Source organism: Phycodurus eques, chromosome 21, assembly GCF_024500275.1.
Source record: "Phycodurus eques isolate BA_2022a chromosome 21, UOR_Pequ_1.1, whole genome shotgun sequence".
NCBI classification, from domain to species: Eukaryota; Metazoa; Chordata; class Actinopteri; order Syngnathiformes; family Syngnathidae; genus Phycodurus; species Phycodurus eques.
Window position 1 is genome coordinate 8294486 of NC_084545.1, and position 23348 is coordinate 8317833.

General features: G+C 40.2%; 1 protein-coding gene across 7 annotated transcripts in view; it reads right to left on the reverse strand.

Annotated features, from left to right (window-relative positions):
• The window catches only part of LOC133396859 (microtubule-associated protein 4), a 73096-nt gene that overhangs the window by 7311 nt on the left and 42437 nt on the right, over window positions 1–23348 (reverse strand). For 5 of the 7 annotated variants that reach the window (XM_061667127.1, XM_061667129.1, XM_061667133.1 and 2 more), the window contains 9 exons: window positions 11387–12420; window positions 9814–10062; window positions 7264–7444; window positions 6700–6762; window positions 4648–4955; window positions 2994–3050; window positions 1648–1740; window positions 369–450; window positions 128–240 (listed from right to left, as the gene is read on the reverse strand). In XM_061667127.1, the coding sequence (XP_061523111.1) occupies window positions 128–240; window positions 369–450; window positions 1648–1740; window positions 2994–3050; window positions 4648–4955; window positions 6700–6762; window positions 7264–7444; window positions 9814–10062; window positions 11387–12420 (2180 nt within the window). The remainder of the gene's footprint in view (window positions 1–127; window positions 241–368; window positions 451–1647; window positions 1741–2993; window positions 3051–4647; window positions 4956–6699; window positions 6763–7263; window positions 7445–9813; window positions 10063–11386; window positions 12421–23348) is intronic. The other 2 variants (XM_061667130.1, XM_061667131.1) reach the window with 2 other exon arrangements.

Genomic DNA, 23348 nt, shown 5'->3' on the forward strand with positions numbered 1-23348 from the left:
TCAAAACTTAAAAAGCTTACAGTGGATTTTAGGTCCATCCTGAAATTGCACCTCAAACCCCAATACCCCAAACTATTTGCGAGTAGTGTACGTTAAGGTGACTATTGACCACACAAGAGACACTCACTTTGACGCTTCCTCCACCAGGTGAATGGCTCACATTGTCCATAGATCCCACTTTGGACTGAGATTTTTCCCTAAAATTGACCTTATGTGACTCAATCTTCACGACACCACCACCTGCAGCACAAATGCATAATCACTGAGGATTATTCCAGAAATATGGTGGACCACAGATTTTGTTAGGAGCCAAGTGAGCAACGAGCACAATTAGATATTACAGATCAAAACAAACTTTCCCAGCTCACCAGGCTTGTGTTTGATGTTGTCCTTGGAGCCACACTTTGACGTCACTTTACTCAAATCCACCTTTTTGTTGAGAATCTGTACCTGTTAAATATTACACAGGCATTTTTAAGTGTCACAATTTGAAATAAATGTTTAGGCAACCATTTGGTGGATGGGGGAAAAACAAGAGCTAATGAGAACATTAGGCTGGAAACAAAGTGATAGATTGTCCAGCTTTGCAGATAACTGTAGTCTTAATTATTCTCCATTTCTACTACAAATAATATCAATTCTGTTTGTGTTTTGTGTTTCTGTGAATATCGACTACAACTAGAGAGGCACGGTAATAGATGACCACAATGCTCAAATCGATTATGATCCTGTACATGTACTGCATATGTACGATAAAAAGTTCAATAAACGTCCAATAATGAAGTCAGCTCAAATGACGCCAACATGTGCATCACATTGAACTGACGGGGAAAACAAGTCATCAAAAGTAGTCGAGTACTTCTACAAACGCAGCATTGGAATGTCAACTAAATAAAACCGTGACCCATGTTTTAATCACACACACACACAAAAATATCTCTGCTGCCAGATGTGGTGTCCACAGACCTATTTAAAACAATGCAAAGAATGAATCTCAATTATAAGAGAAAAAACGTAAAAAAAAAAAAAGACAGTTGGACAAGACATAAATACAAGGGAAAGTAGCAAAAGGACAGCGCAGCATCAGGAAACCGGAAACGCACATTTTCTTGATCTGTCTGGGATGGCTGACTCTATGTCCTGTACATAAGCCTGGTGAAGTTTTCTTGGCTATAATGAGTTAGTGATAGGACGGGGATGGCGCAATGCAGGAATAAATTAAGGAAGCAAGTGGAAGTGGAAGTGACTGCGATGTCTTGCTTGCATGCATTTTTCTTACATATGTAACTCTAAATTTCCCGTAGGTGTGAGTGTGAGTGCAAATGGTTGTTTGTTTATATGTGCCCTGCGATTGGCTGGCAACCAGTTCAGGGTGTACCCCGCCTCCTGGCCGACGATAGCTGGGATAGGCTCCAGCACGCCCGCGACCCTAGTGAGGAGAAGCGGTTCAGAAAATGGATGGATGGATACTCTTGACTTATCTGCACTTTGTGGAAAGGCTTCAAAGGTGCTACTGGTTGACACGATCAGTGCACAACTTTCGTATGCTGACACTCAAGTGCAACACACTCCATACAAGTGTCTTTTAAGTATTTCATAAATTGCCCTGCACCTATAAACATAGGCAGTTGGCCAGGCTGTACTTACATTCCCTCCACCAGGAACATGCTTCATATTGTCCTTGGAGCCCAAGCGTGCGCCGACGTGACTGAAGTCCAGTTTTTTGGAGACTATCTGAACCTAAACGGAGCCGGCGTAGCAGCAAGAGATGGACAGGAGAGCAGCAGTGGGCAGGGGAGGTGAGTAGACAGGAAAACAGAAGAGAGGACAGGAGAAAAGGATGAAGAAGGAAAAGTAAAGAATAGGTCACCGTAATAGGTATGGCTAGGTAGGAAAGGGCAGACGGTTGCAGTCGGGTTCACTTGGGCAAAACTGATCATGTGACCTTTACTCTCACTGGTATTTATGTTATTGGTTGGTTTACTTGTTACTTAGCAGGATTACATGAAAACTACACAACCAATTTCGACAAAACCTTGTCAGAACACAAGAACCAATTGGATTTAGGTGATGATTTGGATAAAAGGTGTAAATTATTCTCACTTTTAGCTGTTTTGACTCACATACTAGCATTTAAATGCAACAGGCCCTGCTTAAAAAAAATAAATAAATAAAAATAAACCAGGAGAGTGCATGGGCCATGGAAGATAAAAAAAATATTTCTCATCGTTGAGTCACTATGTCGTACCCATGTCATCCAGAATCAATATATATATATATAATGATATATATATATATATTTTTACCTCCTTTCAGTTATGTCATATTGGCAAACTCATCCTCCATTGAACAAACTGAAGTAGTTTGGCCTTGGCAGAGGCCTGCACTATTCAGTGTCATTTAGGAACATCATGTTAAAACCACTCACATGCACATGGACACGCCCCCAAACTTATTAGCAATCTTGTTATTATTGAAAATCTTTTTGCGTTAATTAGTATTTGTTAATAAAATGGTCACATTTGGTCACATCATCACATACACACAGAAAAAGGCCCAAGATAACTGATGGTTTATTGCTAGTTAATATCTATCTACCAGTACCACTGTTTGTAAATACAGACCGAGAAAACCACACAGCAGTGGATCAGAGCTCTTCATCATCAGAGCTATTATTTATACCGCCCCCAAAATATTTATTTTTACTAGATCCTATTAGCTGTAACATGCACATAAAAACATATAAAATTTACATTTATTATGTAATTGTTGTATTTCAAGGGAAGCAGAACGCGCACAATTTAGTTGAGGATAAACTCTTTTATACCTTAAAACCTGCAAAAAGACTTAAAAATAAGTGAACAGGAAGTAAAAGAACAGGGTCTGCAAAGAAAATGAAATGCAAAATATACAAAATGGGAATACAAATGAAGTCAGTCTGAGCGGAGGAGGGAGGAAAAGGGGAAGGTGGCGAGGATGGAGCGGGAACTCACTTTGACCTGGCTTTTTTCTTTGGAGGCGGGGACCCTGCTCTTAGAGGCGGCTGACACCTGGGGAGACAGGCCCACCCAGGGTCAACGACATACAGGAAGAGGAGGTGATGGAGGAGGACCACATCTGATCATGGGATTTTGAACCTCATTGCAGCAATCTCACTGTGCCACACAGTCCCACAAAGCGATCTCTAATGTAAGGTTTATGGCACAGTTGCCCTAAATTAAGGGCATTAGTAATTACCAAAATCATTTTTTGTTTCTCTAATAGTAGATAAGCAAGTACTACCGCTATGAAACCAAAATGATACCTTTAATGTTAAGATACAATCATTGGTATCCACGAATTTTCAAATTAACTGTTCTATCCCCTGAAAATGGGAAAAACAACAGTAAAGCAAACAATTGTTATTTCTTGTTTCAGATGTCAAATTATAGTCTTATTTACATTCCTGAACATAAAGAATCATTTTAGAGGTTGAATTTTATGCTTGATTAATTTTTTCCTTCTTACTTCAGGATGCTGAATGTTTTGTTTTTTTATTTTCATGACACATGGTCTAATAATGTATATTTGTTAAATGCTGTATATCAATAAAGATCTTGGCCCAAATGTATGGAAAGCCATTTGATCATGTATTAGATATCCATGATAGCCAGCTTAACATCCATGTACCAGCACGTTCTTTGCCCTCACGAGTAAGACAATTCAGCAGACTAGTAGAACAAATAGGGTGCACAAGTAGAATGAATGGGTCTTACCAGTAATATTTTTGTCCAAAACTGTATCTGACATTTCTGCACATTTCTGTTTTTAAAAGTAGGAACACTTTGGCATTCTAGTAGAACAACTACATGCTACTTGTGAGGCAAAACTATGCACTAGTTGACAATCTGCATATTACTATTACTACTAGTGAAATGTCACAGTTGTGCCTCACTAGTAACAGTTGCTGCACTCGTATGCAGAAGTTGTTCTACTAGTGATGACAAAGAGCGTATACCGGTATACTGGTACATGGACTTTAAAGTGGATATCAAGGATATCGATGCCATTCGAGCATTTATCCAATAACAACGATAAATATATATATATATATATATATATATATAATTTTTTTGCTGTCATATAGTCCACAGTTCCTTCCAAGATGAAATAATAAGAGTTGTAAATGGTATCCATAAGATATCTGATGAGAAAACGATGGATGTTTTTCGTGCAATTGCTTTGTGGGAACCACAATAAACCAGCTTTACTGATCGAGCACAGGGATGAAAAACATCTAAACAAATCTTAGAATTTTACATAGATTGGAAAACAGGTGCTAACGGTAGGAAATGAGCACATGGGGGGTGAGCAGGAGATGTCAAATGAACAGAATTGGATAGTCAAAATAAGCAAATTAAAAACAGAATTTGGGATGGTGAGGAGTTTTTTTGTATTGCTGGTAATGTACATTATAATAGATAAATAAGGTTATTAAATGTCTTTGTAGACAGGCAGGTTATTCCATCAAGATAACACAATTGATGAAAAATAAGTCATTTAACACATTATGAACACACTTTCTAATGGTTGAGAGGCAGTTTTTGTCAGAAAGAAGAATTACAGCCAAGTTTGAAAATTGCAGTTAATGTTGCGTGTAGAACAAACCTTTCCACCTCCTGGCTGGTGCTTTATGTTGTCCGTAGAGCCGATCTTTGAGCGGGCATTGTGGATATCGGGGGCCGGCGCGGTGCCGGGACGAGCCGTGGTCCTCGAGGTGCTGGTTGTCGTGTTAGTTGTAGCAGAGGAGGTGGTCCTGGGAACACGGGGTACCAGGGGCTTCTTCTCTGTCACCGCACCAGCAGTGCTGGAAGGTGTGGTCGTTTTGGGGGCTGTGGTTCGGGTGCGAGAGGCGGTAGTGGAAGTGGAGCTGCGCATTGTGGTGGTGGCGGTGGTCTTGGGTTTGGTGGAATCGGCTACAAACGTGAAGAAAGCAAGAGGAATCGAGAATCTTTGGAGTTTTCAATCAAAACAATTACAGATACTTTCTAACTGTACTTGGGTAGATTTTTCAAGTATCTGCACTTTTACTCCCTACATTTGAAAACATATACTGTATTTATACTTTCGACTCCAAACTTTGTTAAAATAGGCTTGTTACTTTTTTCATCTGAATGTCCTTTTCAAAATAGGTGAAAAGATTAGAAAAAGTTCTTGGTGCCCTTTTTCTGAATCGCAAAAACCTGGCATTTGAACAGGTGTGCTTTTATATCCACTGTTGTTTACTATTCTTGACCATGGAACATGGAGGCAGTACAACATTTGCATCAATTATAATTTATTCATCCACATCTATGCTGTAACACGCCAGCTTTTTCTTTAGAGTGCTGAGATATGGAGAGTAGTGTCCTGCTGATAATCTCTCCTGGGAGCCGCGTGCATATCTCCAGCTCATCCTAAGACGTTTTAAATGGAGGAAATCCTCCCCTTGCTTCCACTTTAAAGTGTTATTTGCCTGACTGTAAGAACCATGGCAGCTTAAACAGCCACGAGCTGTATCAGCAGGAGTTGTGAACTGCTGTCAACGGTAGCGGCACAGTAATCCCTCGCTTGCAATGGTGAAGGTTTCTAACTTAGAGCATGAACTCTTTCACCCCAGTTTCAAAACCTTCCAGCATTGTCATTAGTGGACAGTTTGTGTGTGTGTGTGTGTGTTACATGTCATACTCTTAACAGCCACTCAGCTGCCATAATGTAAACTCATCTGTCTGCAGAACGAGCAAAAGCCTCATGAGATGGGAGGGACGAACGGGACAGGATAACAACATATGCAAAGAGCAAAAGAGCAGAAAGTGCACAGTCACTGTTTCTGGAACTGCTGATGATATATCGCAGATTTTGAATAGGTTTTTACAGTATGCACCAGGGGTGGACAGTTAATCTTACAAAGGCGCCATGTGAGAAACTGGAACAGGTGTCGAGGGCCACGCCAACATGCTCACCTCAATTGTGTTCCATATTAATTTAATGTCCTTATATAAATCTTTATATTGTAATATTAATATTAATGAACTCTTACTTGTGTATATATTCCATATATGTTATAATTAGGAAATGGAAAAGTAAAACAAAATTACATCACTATTCAATCAACTTTCATCAAAAAATTGTCTACAGTGCATAATTTGTTCTATAATTGTATAGTGTGCTGACCTTATGAGCACCAACCCCTTACTCATATTAGCCATTCCTAGTTGTGAACTCCCAAATCATTAACAGGGCAAATCCCCTTCTTCCCTCCAACCGTACAGGAAATCAGAATGTTACTAACATAAAGACCAGTGTTTTCATTGTCGCTAGTCGCTTTTTGAAAACTAGTCAGTCGAGTGGTCGGAAAAGTCGCAAAATATAGCAAGAATGTTGCTAAGTCTGCAGCGCTGAAGACTCAAGTTGTTGCTTTTACTCGCTTGTTTTCAAAGTTTTTAAACTAAAAGCACCGCTTTCAAAACAAGCATCTCACATTTTGCTGGAGTATTTTAACATGGAACACAATGCAAGAATGTTGCTAAATCTGCAGCACTGAAGACTCAAGTTGTTACTCTTGCTATCTTGTTTTTAAAGATTTTAAAATAAAAGCACCGCTGTCAAAACAAGCACCTCACATTTTGCAGGAGTATTTTAACATGGAACACAATGTTTGAGGATAAAGTGCAGCTGTACCTGTGGAAGTCTTTAGAGTGCTTGGCTTCTTCTCCCCACTTGGTTGGCTGTCTGTCTTAGAGGCTTGAACATAAAATTAATGAGTAAGAAAGAAATTCATGTATGCATGCACAACAATTAAATCCAAACTATGGCTATTGATAACCACAATGTATTCCACTGGCCAGCCTCCATGTGTTTTTGATGATAAAAACATAACATAAATGAGCAATGAGAATCCAATTGTCCAGTTATTTTGGGTGTATATAGAGTACCAAATGCTTTTTATTTTATATTAAAAAAATTAAATACATGCAATGAAAAATCCTTAGTGCATCTTGTCTGTTAAGAGGGACCAAATCATCCATGTTGATTAATTCTTTTCCATAATGTTAACCTGCCTTTAAGATATAAAACACACGTATTTAACGTGGGTTTGAAGCTGACAGTGATGTGCAACCACATTTGTGTAAACCTTTAACAGACCACAGCAGGGTAGGTCAAATATGTCAAATCAGCTTTCTAGAAACAAGCTGTCATGTCACATTATAATGAAAGATCTGCACGTAGGCAAGTCTGCCTTACCCAGGGGCTTTTTGGATGCCGTGGTGGTCGCACTGCGGGCTGTCAAAGTTGTGCGTGTCGATGCAGTCGTTTTACTGGTTGTTGAGGTGGTTGTTCCATTTTTGGTAGCAGCCGAGGAGCCTGCTTGGCTTGAGGTGGTGGTGCTGGCCTTTGGCAGGAGAGGGCGCCTTTCTGCGGGGGTCTGTTAAAACATGGGCCAAAGCTTGAAGGAACAACAAGGGCTTTCAAAAAAAAAAAAAAAAAGTGAGGTGTCAAAAGTACTCACAGACACAAGATTGATAAAAGTGGACATACTGTAAAGTAAAAAAAAAGTACTTAGGTAAAAAAAGCAAGAAATAACTTGTCATTGCCATTATAACTGCCGAACTGGGAAAATAACAATAAGCGGTTTTCGTGGAAAAACAGGGGTAGGCGCCCTCACCGCAAAATTAAAAAATATACTCGACTAGATGAATCCGCAGATGCCGAATGGCAAATACTCAGTAAGTTAGAAAAACTGCACACAAAATAGTTCCCCTCTTACACACTTACATAGTGCTTGTACTGAGGGGGAAAAACAAACAAAACAAAAAAAGTTCACATTTTCTTTGCATGTTTTTTTTTTTTTTTTTTTTAACCCAGCGCTTGCTAGCATTGGCTCATGCGTTTATGCTATCAAAACATGTTCCCATGGCCTTGCTAACGTTGTGAACTGAGTAACAAAAAAGCAAAATGACATTTTGGTTTTTTTAGATGAAGAATTGTTGAATGGTAGACGCTCATGGTCTGCAACCGCAGTTGACTTTACCTCTATTTACGTCATGTCCTGAAATTGAAAAACATAAGGCTATTTTGGAAAACTAAGAAGTAGAATGGCCTTTTTTTTTTTTTTTAAAGTAGGGAGTAATAGTAAAAAGTTGTCAGAAAAAACACAGGTACAGATACAGTAACTAAAAAAAATCTTCTTAAGTACAGTAACAAAGTATTTGTACGTTAATGATTCCACTCTAAAAAAAGAAACAAAATTGTAACAGCAGTGACTGTTACAACACAGAAAGCAGCACATGCAAATGCAGCACATAAAGGGCCATTATGCAATTATTGTCCTATTCTTGACTTCACAGAAAATCTGGGTCAAGCACGCATCTAACATGTAAATTTAGCCCATGTTGATGACTGCGGATTTCATTCAGCTGCATAGCCCACAATTCCGGGGATGATGCCACGCTCCACATACAGCTGAGCCCCGCCTACTACAAGCTGGCCATGATGAACTGAGTCACCCTGCACCTGTGGGCATTGGGCTGCTAAAAAAGGACTGCCTATTTATCATCTGTAGTGTCACCACGTGCTGTAGTTATGGAGGCCACCGAAAGAGGGTGACAAGAGGTGGGTGAGAGGATCCGAGGCAGACTGGTAACAAACGAAGGATGGATTTGCACAGCCCAATTCTGATTTAGTGCCCTAATCTGTTTACATGTAAATTGAAAGTGATCCATATCTGATAACCCTGTCTTTACTTTCACTAAACTCATGTAACAGCCTGCGTGTGCATAAAAATGCAGATAAACAACTGCAGTGAACCCCAAGACCCACCTGTGATAGGTTAAATATCTGCGCTAGAAACCAGCTAAAATACACCTTTTATTTCAACTGTTTTACCCTCCCACACACACTAAACTTATCATCCATCCATCCATAACTACAGCGGGGTACACCCTGAACTGGTTGCCAGCCAATCGCAGGGCACATACAAACAAACAACCATTCGCACTCACATTCACACCTACGGGCAATTTAGAGTCTCCAATTAATGCATGTTTTGGGGATGTGGGAGGAAACCGGAGTGCCCGGAGAAAACCCACGCAGGCACGGGGAGAACATGCAAACTCCACACAGGCGAGGCCGGGGATTGAACCCGGGTCCTCAGAACTGTGAGGCTGACGCTCTAACCAGTGGGCCACCGTTTCTGTTAAAAAATGAGTCAGTCTTTTATGAGTCAGTTTTACAATAAACATCAACTTAGAGTGACAAATAAAAAGCTTGAAGGAAGCATTCTCTGCTTCTTATTTAGAGAACTGTGGGAGCAAGAGAGGTAGAATAGGTGCTAAGGAATACCTTAAAAGGTGATGTAATAAGCCTAAGTGTGTTTTAATAAATTTAAATATGCTTAAATGTGCAGGAAGGGTAAAACTATTTCTCAAAGTCTCTATATATTGTGGATTTTCACCAATTGCTGGTGGGTCTGGAATATATTCCCACAATAAATATCAATTAATGAGTTGATACTTAATATATTATCGGCAGTTCACGGAGTTCGGAAGAATAATGCAGTCTAATATTGATTTGCTTTGCACCTACAAGTTGGGCTGGCTATGACTCTTCAAAAAAACCTTTGACCTCAAATCAAATTTTTTATACTTCAAAAATTATATACATAAAAAAATCCAGTATTCAAAGGGTAAACTGGAGTTGCTTGCATCAAAATATGAGTCTTTTTGCATGGCATCATAATGAGAGTGGTTTCTATAACAGAGTCAAAATATTAGCAACCTTGCTCCGATAGCTTACCTTGGGTTTAAAATCACGTGTAGTGGTAGTGGCTGAGGATGAAAGACGGCTGGCAGTATTGGTAGAGGGCCTCTTTGGGCCACTAGCGGCTGCTGATGGTGCCTTGGTTGTTGTTTTTTTCTCTGAGGTGGAGGTGGTTGAGGAGGGTGTGGGGCGCTTAATAGGTGCTGCAGCAGAACCACTACCAGTGGGGGCTGTGACCAGCCGTGTTTTCGAGATGGTGCTCGGTTTTGTTGCCCCGGCAGCAGGCTGAGATGTGTGGCCGAGACAGGATGGATGCAGCAAAAAACAACAACCACAACAAAACAATAAAGGATACATAAATAAAAGATAAAGCAAATGAAATAATAAAATAAGGGAAAAATCATAGCAAAAGCAGCAATTCAAACCACAACTGGGTGTAATCATGATACACCTAAAATAAGAGTTGCTGGTCATGTAAAATATACCCTGTACTGTAGTCAGTGGAACCAACCAATTGGGTAATCCTGAATTCAACCCAAATTTTCTAGAAAAATACCACCCCAAAGTGGCATAAAATCTCATATTTCAAACCTCGACGTACCTCAAAGGATTAAGTCGCTGGGCGCTTTGCTTTGTCTTTACACCTATTTGAATAGAAAGATCACTCTTGATAAGGGGCGGCACTCACAGTTGAAGTTGGAGTCGTAGTTTGTGCCGATTCTGCCCCTTCTCAACCTTGCACGTCAAACGCCATACAATCTTAAATCTTATAAGATTATCCTATAAGATTGTCCTTAGGTCTGATGTATGTTAAGAGTGGATTCGTCCCGATTTTAGGGTCAGAAACAGGTCGGGCCGGCAATCTTAAATAATGAATGTGTTCAATATTTACAACCAAAACTGTTCATGTGTGTGGGGAACGCTGACTTCTCTAGAGTCATGACGCCGAGAATGGTGATGAGGAACTGGATGTAGCCAATCAAAGAAGCAACCAAGACTGACGAATGCGGAAGAGACCGTAAATTAAAACAAAAATGTCTTACCAGATGTGATTTTATGTAGAAAAGTGGGTTCCCCAGATGGCAAGAAGTATTTTCAAAAGCAAGTCATTTTTTAAGAACATTGCCATATTACAAGGCTCTCCGCTCCGGCAACCTTCGGAAACACTCGGGAAACATCGGCGCGTATCTGGAAGCGTTTCTTCTTCTTCGGTTTTGCATTAAAAACAGCATACCTCTCGTATGTGGCCAGTAAATGTGTATGCCTAGTTAAGGGATGCATTGTATAATAAATAGAACCACGCTTAACATTTGAAATCTCACCATAATAAGGGAAAGATTAACCTAAACTTTGTGTTGATCTTTGAGTAATTACTGGTTACAGTTGAAACTCCAAGCCACGCCAAACTACAAAAGAATTTGTTTTGGTTCCGTTTTTCATTAGATTATGGCCCAGAAGTGACTTTGAAGCAATTTGTAACTTTTTCATTATGGCTTTACTACTGTGTCAGCATAGGTTAGCAATGGAGACTACGCGTGTCAATGGAGACTATCACAGGAACAAAACCAAGGACCTTCTGTATAATTCTTACACCTCCAGTAAATCTTACCTTAGTCTTCTTGTCTGCACTCGCCAAGTCTTTGCTTGGTGCTGGGCTGCTCCCATTGGTGGAAGGTTTAGCTTTTCTGGCCGTCTCTCCTCCATCTGCTTTCACAGCCTTTTCCTTCTTGTCATCCTTTTTCTCCACCAGCTTTTTGTCACTCTGTATTTTCTCCTGCTTCTCTTCCTTTCCACTTATTTGCTTTGCTGTCTCCGCTGGCTTCTCTAAAGGTTTCTCCAGTTCATCTACTTTCTGCGCTTTCTCAGCTTTGTGTGTATGAACCGAAGGTTTTGTGGCTTCTTCCACATCAGCTGCGATGTCAGCCTTCTTTTCCGCCTTGTCAAGAGTGGCGTCAAGCTTGACAGGTGTCGGCAGCTGCTCGGGGGTCTTTTCCACTTTGAATTCGATGTGTTGCTCGTTGCTGTCCTTCAACTCTGTCTTTTCAGTGATTTTGTTTTCGACACTTGCCTCAATCTCTTTTACATCCTCTGCTTTTTTCGCGACTTTTTCTGTCATGGCCACCTTCTCTGCTTTTTCTGCCTTGTCAAATGTCTCTGTCTTTACCAATTTGTCTGCAGGTTCATCAGGTTTGTTTGTTTCATCCACTTTTTCTATTTTCTGCTGGACTAATTCCACTTTCTCTGGCTCTTTTTCTTTCGTTTTTTCTTCAGCCTTCTCTGCTAGTTTCTCTTTCACTCTTTTGGACTCCTCTTTAACTTTCACTGCCTCTTTCTCATTAGGGACCTTTTCAGAGTCTTTTTGCTCTGTAACTTTCACAGTGGGTTTCTCTTTCGCATTAAGCTCTTCTCCCTCTGTGACCATTTCTGCCTTTTTCTCCTTCTGGTGAACATTTTCGGGCTCTTTCCAAACATTGATATTTGTTTGATTTAGTTTTTCTGTTCCTACATCCTTCTCCACCTTGGCTGCTGTCTCACTAATTGCAAATCCAACCTTTACACTCTTCTGCTCAGCTGAATCCATAAGGTCTACCTTGGGCTTTTCCTCTAGCTTCTCCTCCTTTTTGTCACCCTTGGCAGCATTGTCTATATTGACAGGAAAAGAATAAAAATATTCATTATAATTTCCCCTTAAGTTATGGTCGACTTCTCCAGATCATTCACATACCAAAATTGTACAATATGCAATGCTAAAAGGTTCACAAATAAATAAATAAATAAAAAAATAAAATCAAGTGACTTACATGCATTCAGTCATTTTTGGTACATTTTTAGAAAATTCTTTTTTTTTGTTTTTTTTAATTAGTAAAAGACAAAGCACCTCATTGACAAATGCTGTTTAGTAATGTTATATACTTTACTACTTACAATAATCCAGTTTGTGTCATCTAGCACACACTGGAGCATCACTTCAAACTGATGAAACTTAGCTGAAGCAATCATTTGGGCAATAAAGTTAAAACATTTAAACCATTTGTAACTCTGAAATACACTGTACATAAATAAATACATGCACAAAAAAAGTTCTATCAATGTGGACAGTGACGATGCCTTAATATATTCAGCAGCTCCAGCACGGCATACACAAATCACATATTTTCTTTATGCTGACTCACTCAATGAAACATCTGCATTGGCCGACCTCAGGACATGATGACCTCATGCTGGGTTGAGCAGAATACAGTTCACACTTGTGCTTTGACCCATTTTTTTGCGACAGAGCTTGACAGGGAGTAAACAAGATTCCCTGTTGCTCTTACCTATTGAATTTGACACATTCATCATTCAACAGTCATTAGCATTGGCAGGTATTTTTGGAAACACTCCATGACCAGGGATGTACAAAATCTACGCACACCAATCAATAACCCACAAAGATCTAGGTGGAGATCAATAAGGAGCTCACCATCATGATATCGGGTGCACGCCTCGCATTGATCACAGGCCACAACAAAGACAGAATTAGATGGGCAAAAGAATGTGCATTGTCCAATTAACCCCTTCTAATTCAATAGGGAGGAGCGTATGCCAGTTGACATACGCTTGATTTACAATACATGGTTCTACTTCAAGTGACACAATTCAGAGTGTGGCAGCGTAAACAGAATGAAACATGAAATCGGATATCCTCAGATCGGAGTCAGAACTCTTCAAAATGTGGAGAAAAATATCAGATATATGTCAATGTGTACTTCTGTTTTGTTGCTGCCAGGTATTCATACTGTAGTGTTGTAGTAGGTGTCGTTTACCTGCATTCTAGACATATACACATTGGATGTTTTATGTGTTCAGGAAATGTAAGAACTGGAGTATTGGTTGTGTCAAATGTGTGTGTCTCTGAAATAGAACTGCAAGTTTAAACCTGAAGTGTAAATCCAGATTTAGGGTTGTCACATAATGACAATCATTTAACACTCATTCCCACTGCAATTGACAGTGTTCAAGTAACCAAACACCCTGTCCATGTTTTGAAACCAGGAGAGAACATACACTAAAGCAGACAATCGCAACTCTTGAAAAATATGCAAATATAATAAATGCGGGCCCATTTGAAAAGTCACCTGCTAACGCTAGCTGACAAACAGCCTTAAATCATCATGTCAGCCTTCATCAAATTCATCAAATGCCCTCCTGTAACAGTGAAAAGACAGACAATAACATCAGCGTCCGCTTAGACGACAAAATTAAAACAATTGGTGGTCGATCTATAACCTCTTTATTGTAAAAATGAACGTGTATATGGCGGCACGGTGGACGATAGTTTAGAGCGTCTTCCTCACAGTTCTATGGACCGGGGTTCAATCCCCGGCCCCGCCTGTGTGGAGTTTGCATGTTCTCCCCGTGCCTGCGTGGGTTTTCTCCGGTTTCCTCCCACATCCCAAAAACATGGTAGGTTAATTGACGACTCTAAATTGCCCGTAGGTGTGAATGTGAGTGCGAATGGTTGTTTGTTTGTATGTGCCTTGCGATTGGCTGGCAACCAGTTCAGGGTGTACCCCGCCTCCTGCCAGATGATAGCTGGGATAGGCTCCAGCACGCCCGCGACCCTCGTGAGGAGAAGCGGCTCAGAAAATGCACGGATGAACGTGTATATGTCGCCAAACATTTCAACAGCATATGCCTTCATCTCACTGACATGCTCGCAATCCTTTTCCTCCTACCACTGGCTAACTTCTAACTCATTCAATCACAAATTACCACATTCTGCATGTATTACAACAGTGTGGCTTTGTAGTAAAGGAGTGCAGATACTAGACTGGCCTGCCTGCAGTCCAGACCTGTCTCCCATTGAAAATGTATGGCACATTATGAAGCATAAAATACGACAACGGAGACCCCAGTCTGTTGAAGCTGAAGCTGTACATCAAGCAAGAATGGGAAAGAATTCCACCTCAAAGCTTCAACAATTAGTGTCCTCAGTTCCCAAACGTTTATTGAATGTTGTTAAAAGAAAAGGTGATGTAACACAGTGGTAAACATGACCCCGTCCCAGCTTTTTTGGAACATGTTGCAGCCATAAAATTCTAAGTTAATAATTATTTGCTAAAAACAATAAAGTTTATCAGTTTGAACATTAAATATCTTGTCTTTGTAGTGTATTCAATTAAATATAGGTCGAACATTATTTGCAAATCATTGTATTCTGTTTTTATTTATGTTTAACACAACATCCCAACTTCATTGGAATTGGGGTTGTAGGATTAAAAAAATAATACTATAATACTACAAATCATATCAGTGTGAACAGAGAGAAAATCAATGGAGGCTAACATGAAGAATGGTGTTTGAGAAAAATAGTACTTGTGATAATACCCCTTCACTATATATACACACACTCTGTTTCTACTTTTGAACTTTCTGCAGCAATGGAAAAGTAATCAGGCCGACATGCTAGAGCCGAGAGGGATGGGGAATCTTTCACCACTCAAATGAAATTATATCGGAAACAATGTCATCCATTCACATAAGGTATTCCCTCTAAACTTCGGATACTTGCAGACATCTTTCAAGACTGCTGTGTTAATGTCGAACTCATATTTTAAATTCGTCTTTCACTCCCTTATAGCAAACCATTAGACACACCCCTTTTAGTGCAATTATGTCTCCTCGTACACAACTAAATAAATTGTTATTCTACTACAACTTCAATCTAGACCACTGAATCCAAATCTAGAATCTACAGATTCAAAACATAGACTGTCAGATGATTTGCAAAGTGTTTACCTGACGTTCATATCCATGTAAAATGTCCTACCTAATAAAAGCATTGGTACAATTAATTTTACATTTCAAATATTTTAAAATGAGATTTAAAGGGTGCATAAGCATTTTACATATGAAATAATAAACTGGACCTCCACCTACCTTCCAGTTTGATGAAGGGGTTAATAGAGTTCAGGCCAAGCTTGTTAAAGGAACTTACGACAAGATCAACACCAGGTTCCACAGCTGGTTTGTTGCCCAATTCAAAGCTGACTTTTGAATCAGAAATAAGCTTAGTATTGGGTTCAGTAAAGTCCAACTCTTTATCTGTAGCTAGTTTACCAAAACTGTTTGAGCCAACTGAGAAGGCAGAAGTGAAGTTCATGTCACTGACACCTTTGGGGGTGGTGGGCACTGGAAGAACTATGTTGCCTTGATCTTTTTCCAACCTAAACCCTTCCAAAGGTTCTACAAGGGAGCTAGGGAGGGTCATATTGTTGTCTCTCTGTGGTAGGAATGGGGAGAGACACAGGCGAGGCTCAGCGGGGGTTTGCCTCAGGTCGATGTGTGTGGTCCCGGCTGCCGAGAGTGTAGGTTGTGTAGCAGGGTGCTGATCTTCTGCAACGGTCAACGAGCGCTGCATGTAATGCTGGGACCGTCGTGACCCACTCACTGGTGACACGAGCTGGTCCAATCCTGCCAGTTCACCACCAGGATATCTATCAGAAAGCTCTAGGCTGGTGGGCACTGACAGGTGGGAACAGTCAGACATTGCACGCCGGATCGCCATCCTCTGCTGCTGTGCTCTACCCATGAAACAAGGCTCTAATTCCTCCTCACCTTCTTCAATGTCTTCCTCCTCGCTACTTTCCTCTGAAGAACCCACAGATAACAGTTGCTCTTCGAGGGTCTCTCTGGCTCCAACCACATCCTCATTGGTTTTCTGTAAGTCGTCGTCACCGCTAATGCCTATGGTACAATAGTTAGGAGGCACCTGGGGCATGGCAACCTTTGGGCTGGATTCAGCAAAATTGGAGTTGTTCCATGATTCGGACGAAGAGTATCCACCTCGAGTAGATGCCTCAATTGAGGCGACTCCCAATGAGAGTGGAGGCATGGACGTGGTGGGTGTCAGTATTTCCATGTGACCGGCTGGGGATTGAGGAACTGGTGGTAAAGAGACCCGACTATTGACACCGCATTGCAGGGCAGGTGTACAGGATAGATTGCCGGGTGAAGCTGGGGATGGGAATGGGGAAAAGGACTGGGGGCTCTCTGGGCTCTCTCCAGCACTGCCCAATGAAGCATTACCCAAGGAGGTGGTCCCAGGCATGGTTCCAACCCCGCCTGGTGCCCTCACTTCAACGTCCGTATTGGCCCTTTCCGTCTGCTCAAAGAAGCGCAGCTTTTCTTCGCCGCTAAGGCCAGTAGGTGTTAGGGTTCCACAACCTACTCCCAAGGCTCTTGGTGTGTCCACGCCCAAGTCTGAGTGACGCTGCCAATCCCAACTCTGAGCCGATCCTGTTGATGACAGGGACGCCCCCTTACAGAGCTCACTATACTCTGTGAAGGGAGAGCCAGTCTTCTGATCTGAGAGAGACGACATGCTGTCTCCCTTTTCCTCTAGTCCTCTAGTTTCTCTCCTTAGCAATTTCTACTGGGTCTCAGGAGCTTAAAAAAATTATCTTCACTTTTCCCTTTCCAACGTTTTTTTTCTTTGCATTATAAGTCCTTTTACTCAGTTACACAAGTATGCTCTTTATCTGTGGGAAGTCCCTCTGTATCTCAAACACAAACTGATGCTGTACTCGGTGTGCACTTCACTCTCTTTCTCTCTCTCTCTCCCTCATTGCTTCACACACTGCATACTGTGCTTGTCACGTGACCCAGTTGTGGATGCTAACTGGTTACTTCCAACTCCCAAATCCCACCCCTCATGGTGGAGTGAGTAAGCCCCCTCCCTTTTTAGTTTTCACTTTCCCTTCACGTCTTTCTCCGCCTGACACACACATACACACACAGCTGTGCCCTTGAATCTTCCTTCAGGAGTAAGGAGCAAGGGCAGCAGAAGGCTTTTTGAAGGGCTAGTTTAATTTATGATCACCTTACCTTCCCTTGTAATCTTTCTTTCTTACATACCATTTTGGGAAATAAATACAGCCTTGTTTTCCAAGTTAAAAGATGAGTATGGGCTGGTGAATGATATAACCTTTCATTTGTCATCACAGGATTGGGATGTGAGTTTGTGCAAGACATAATAGTGAACATCTGCAGTCTGTCTACTCATTACAAGAGGACAGCAACAGTTAAGAAGGGGATGGAGAGGAAGCCTCTGGTAAAGAGACCTTGTTATCTGTCACAATGACTCTGGTCATATTATGGAGAATCACACTCCATTACCCCCACTAGTAGTACAACCGCTTTTACACATATACAATTAGCTAAACAAATACTGTAGAGAGCCTATGGAGAGAGAGCGAGAGAGACAGAGAGCGAGAGATAAAAAGAGATAAAAAAAGAAGATATACTGTATGGGTCTGAACAATCATATCACTTAATACCAAGTAACCAGTAATCATTAATAAAAAGACCGGCTTAGAATAATTATTTTTGTCCGGTTTTGATATAATTACGATTTGCAAGGTCATATTTTTTGTTTTGTTTTGGACTTATATGTGTTGAGTGTAAATTTTGGGTGTGAAGCCATGATTGACAGCTGCGACAGACATGTCTTGTTCATGTTGCCTAAAAGGAGCATAGCTACCAGAAAGCGCTCTGATTCTGTTTTCTGCACCCCATATTTCAATTGGCGGTTAAAAAAAACAAAACCAAAAAAAAAACGCAACAACAGCCAATTAACAAATTACCATTTGAAAAGCTGAAATGGCCCCAAATCCATTAAAAACCGAAAATCCCACAGAATATGACAAAAAATGTAGCAAAAATATTGCATCAATACGAAAACCAACTAATACATCTTATAATATGAAGAAACAAGTATATCAATCCATCAGATAAAAGAAAAATTCAAGACAGACAGATGGGCATCTGAGCCCAGACAGGTCCTGAGGTGCAGGCAGAAGGACAGCTGGTGTACTGTCACTGCATCTGTGTGTCAAGTATCCTGGCCGATTTATTCGCTCTCTGTTTGCTTGCAAAGCTGACATTTAAGTTTATGGGGACAGGACAAACAGAGGCAACCAAAATGATGGGCTCACCCCTGTCTGACTGGTTGCCAGGGCAAAAGTGCAATTCTTATATAATCCCACTGTGCGACCTAAATGTTGCGCCTAATAGCCCATGTAAGCCACCAGGAGGGCATACAGACAAGGGGGATAAAATAGTGTTATAACAGAGCCACAGAACCCCTTCATATTGAGTGAATCACACACACACACACAAAAAAAAAAATTATAATAATTCTATATAGGCGGCACGGTGGCCGACTGGTTAGAGCGTCAGCCTCACAGTTCTGAGGACCCGGGTTCAATCCCTGGCCCCGCCTTTGTGGAGTTTGCATGTTCTCCCCGTGCCTGCGTGGGTTTTCTCCGGGCACTCCGGTTTCCTCCCACATCCCAAAAACATGCATTAATTTGAGACTCTAAATTGCCCGTAGGCATGACTATGAGTGCGAATGGTTGTTTGTTTCTATGTGCCCTGCGATTGGCTGGCAACCAGTTCAGGGTGTACCCCACCTCCTGCCCGATGACAGCTGGGATAGGCTCAAGCATGCCCGCGACCCTAGTGAGGAGAAGCGGCTCAGAAAATGGATGGATGGATGGATAATTCTATATAAAACATTTTCATCACAACAAGATTCTGAAGTACTGAATTAATTTTAAACTGTCATTCATAAAATATATATTCGATGTTGGGAACAATACTGTCTTTGCGATTACATGCCTCTAAAAAGCAGTGATATAAAGAAGCAAAGGAAAACACTTATCACTGCAGGGGTGTCACAGATATAGATGATGTAGACAGTCTTTAGTGATGTCTATTTATGGCTCAATCTCATCTTCTTCCTAGCCCAGTCACAACACCCCTTTCTTCGCTAAACATCTATTGTTCCCACAATGGACCCTCTTCCCATTAGTTGCCAAAGCAACTGCCTCCTGTTGCTATGGTGACCGACTCCTCATCTGTGTGCCTTTTCCAGCCCTGTTCGGTGGCGATGGTTATTGTATTGTCTGGAAATTCTAGAAGACTGGGGGCTCTGAACCAAGACGTGATAACTGAATCACTTCAAAGCTGCATTGGTCATATATTCAACAATCACCAGTGATTTTTTTTTTTTTTTTTTTTAATAAATTCAATGGTCATATATCAGTACACAGTACATACATACAGTATATGAAGTACATATTACATAGCTGCTGTAAAACTGGACTTTCCCCATTAGTCGCAGAATAAATGCCTATTCTATTTTATTCTTATACAATATTACCCCACATCAATTCAGTAATAGATAAATAGATTCAGTCAATCAAAAAATTTAAGAAGAGGAACACAACACAATGTAGTGCTGATATAATGCAAAAAAATCAAGAAACAAAAAAGAAACTACAATAACATTGTACAGCAGACAAGCAGCATCCATCTATCCATCCATTATCTCAGTCGTTTCTCCTCACAAGGGTCGCGTGCGTGCTGGAGCCTATCCCAGCTGTCATCGGGCAGGAGGCGGGGTACACCCTGAACTGGTTGCCAGCCAATCGCAGGGCACATACAAACAAACAACCATTCGCACTCACATTCACAACTACGGGCAATTTAGAGTCTCCAATTCATGCATGTTTTGGGGATGTGGGAGGAAACCGGAGTGCCCGGAGAAAACCCACGCAGGCACGGGGAGAACATGCAAACTCCACACAAGCAGCAGTTAGTACATAAAAAAGGTGCCAAAAAGTGCTATGACTTTGAATCTGATCTGGGGGGGAAGTTTTTATTAATTAATCGGCCTATTATTGAGTTAGCATAATTTCTTTCTGCCACCAATCACAATCCGCATCAGCCTTAAAAAAAAAAAAAAAAAGAAAATCCACATTGGTTGGGCCTAAGAAATCACCACATTTCTTTAATTGTTCTTAACAATAACAGTTGACATGGTTGTGGTGAAATTGAGGGTTACCACATTTTGGGTTACTTCTGTTTCACAACTTCTTAACGAATGCCAATGTAACCCTCGGATCTTTATGGCACAGATTGTCAAATAGATAATTGATGAATACTATATTAGTATTATTACTACTACTACAACTAATGGGTCTATTTTAAATGATGGAGAGCCACTGCAGCAGTTTGTGCAAAATGAATCCATCCAGCACACCTCCTGGCTGCAAACCACAGAAATAAAAATTCTTTCATGTTTTGGTGGATTCGGTGACATACAGTACATGTATAGCTTTATTCACTGGAACTTGCTCTGGAAACCACTTCCTATTGGAATTTGTTTGTTTTGTATAATTAAGACATTAAATAGAGAAGGTCTGGGGATGTTTGTGCAAATACAACAAAGCCAAAGCAAATTATGGCCACTGCCACATTAATATTTAGTAATTTCTTCTTTTTTTACAACAATTGGCAAGTTTCAGCAATGTTTATGCTAATCAACAACAGTGTTTTGATATGAAAATCATGACATAACAAAAATGCTAAAATTTTACAATTTTGCATTTTAAAATCTTTCATGTGTTTTTCAGATTCAATATACTAACTTTCTTGAAGGAAGTTTAGCTTCTTGATAAATGAGGCAATGATAAAGTGGTGTTGGTAGAAATCTTTTTTTGACCATCTTGTATGTAATGAAAGTGTACCGTCAGTGCAGAGGATAAATAAAGCAGTTTTTTTCTGTTCCAACAGCAACATAATGATTATATGTCTATTAAAATAAAATGAAAAATAATTAATTTGCCCTTCTACAACACTTAATCTAGAGAACGGTTCATTTTGCAAACCCCCATACACAAGAAAATAAACGATTTCATGACAAGCTGTGTTTCTCAGTCAGTCAGAAAATCGTGTTAAAGAGACAAACTGCAAAATGACAAATCCGTTTGCGGTGTACAAGTTTAGTAGCTGAGGCATAAAGAGCAAATCTGTTCACAAACCATACAAATGACCGGCATCATTTGCCTTCTTTTACACTTTGACAGTAGTTCACATGGATTTGACTTGCATCTTTATCACTCTGCTTCCATTAATCTCTTTATCTTCCGCTTTGTTGGCTGGCGCATTTTCTGCTTCAGATAGTGTCTGTTTTAATGGTCTCTCTGTGGTTGTCTCAATCAAAGTCAAGTATGCCTTTATCACATTTATGGAAGAGTCTCTGTTGATCTTTTCATACTTACAAAAACCTGAATGTATTGGTATTGTGTATAGTATGAATTATACTGTGTATATTTCAATGACAAAAATAAGTTTCTAGCCTTTCTAACATTATGGATTTTGTTTAGACGCGACTTGTTTAATGGAGATCTACAAAATTAGTTTTATTGAGTGAGACTTTTTCAATGCACTGTATTTCAGAGGTCGTAACGTATTTGGACAAAAATGCAGCAAAGGATTACAAGATGTGCTTTAAAATGAGTAATGGCAAACTGTACCAACCAAGTGATGATTCAGTTCACGTTTCAGCACCGTGGACAGAGGTGCTTTGAATTTGACAAAAAATACTGTATAACATTTTCGCAACCATTTAGCCAAGGCACCCATTTTACTTTGAAAATATTTGACAGTAAACCACTGAACAAAAATTTATAATTTTTTTTTTATAAATACTAACATAATGATGATCTCGTCTCAATTTACTTACAAAATGACTTACCGGTACTCAGTATGAGTACCAAGAGCATGTAGTTGTTCTGCCTGTCACTGTATGTCACTAGCACAGATAGACAGATTAATGAGATGTCTTTTTTTTAAATATATATATATATATATATATATATATATATATATATAATTACTACTTCTTAATGTCACCCCCTTTAAAATTGGAATTATTCTCTATATATCTTATGAGGCTTAAATAACACTCTTGGTGACAGACCCACCCATAATGACAACAGGTTAAGTGCTTTTCATAGAAACACCTCCCCCCACAAATGTCTGAAAACACACTTAACGACAAAATAAATTTGGCATATTCCTCCTTTATGAAATCCTTATTTAGTACATACTGCAGCAACTTACATGTGCAACCAGAAAGCAATAATTTAGCAAAATATCTGTCATGATCTGTGTTGTTTTTCTTTTAGGGTACCATAAGATTGGTTCAGATCAGTTTAGTTAATGATGTTGAGAGATAACTTTGGTTTGTTTTCCTGTGTCCTTCCTGTCTCCTTGTTATGTCACTATCTCCACCTGTTCTCGTCAGCCCTGCTCCCCCGTGTGTCATCCAATCAGCTCTCTGTAGCTACTCGTATCTTGTACAGGCGTGCTTCATTGCCTTGTTAGTGTTTGTATTTAGTTCCATTTTTCATTCAGTCAGTTATGACCCCTGTTGATTGCCGCATTGCCTGTGTATGGAGGTGAGTCCTTTCACCATGATTGTTACTTTGTGTACCAGTTGTTTTGTACTTTGCATTACATTTCTTTGACCCCTGTGCCTTTGTTTTCTGCAATAAATACTTTTTGAGATTCCCCTGAACTCTTGTCTTCAATTCCTGCACTACACCATAATGAACCCCCCACACGTGACAGCAACTTTGCCGACAAGATATTGAGCAATATTAGTAATGTAGAAAAGTTATCCTTGAAAGTTTTTGTCTCCATGTCTACCAAGCTGTATAATTTCAAACAATGCTGTT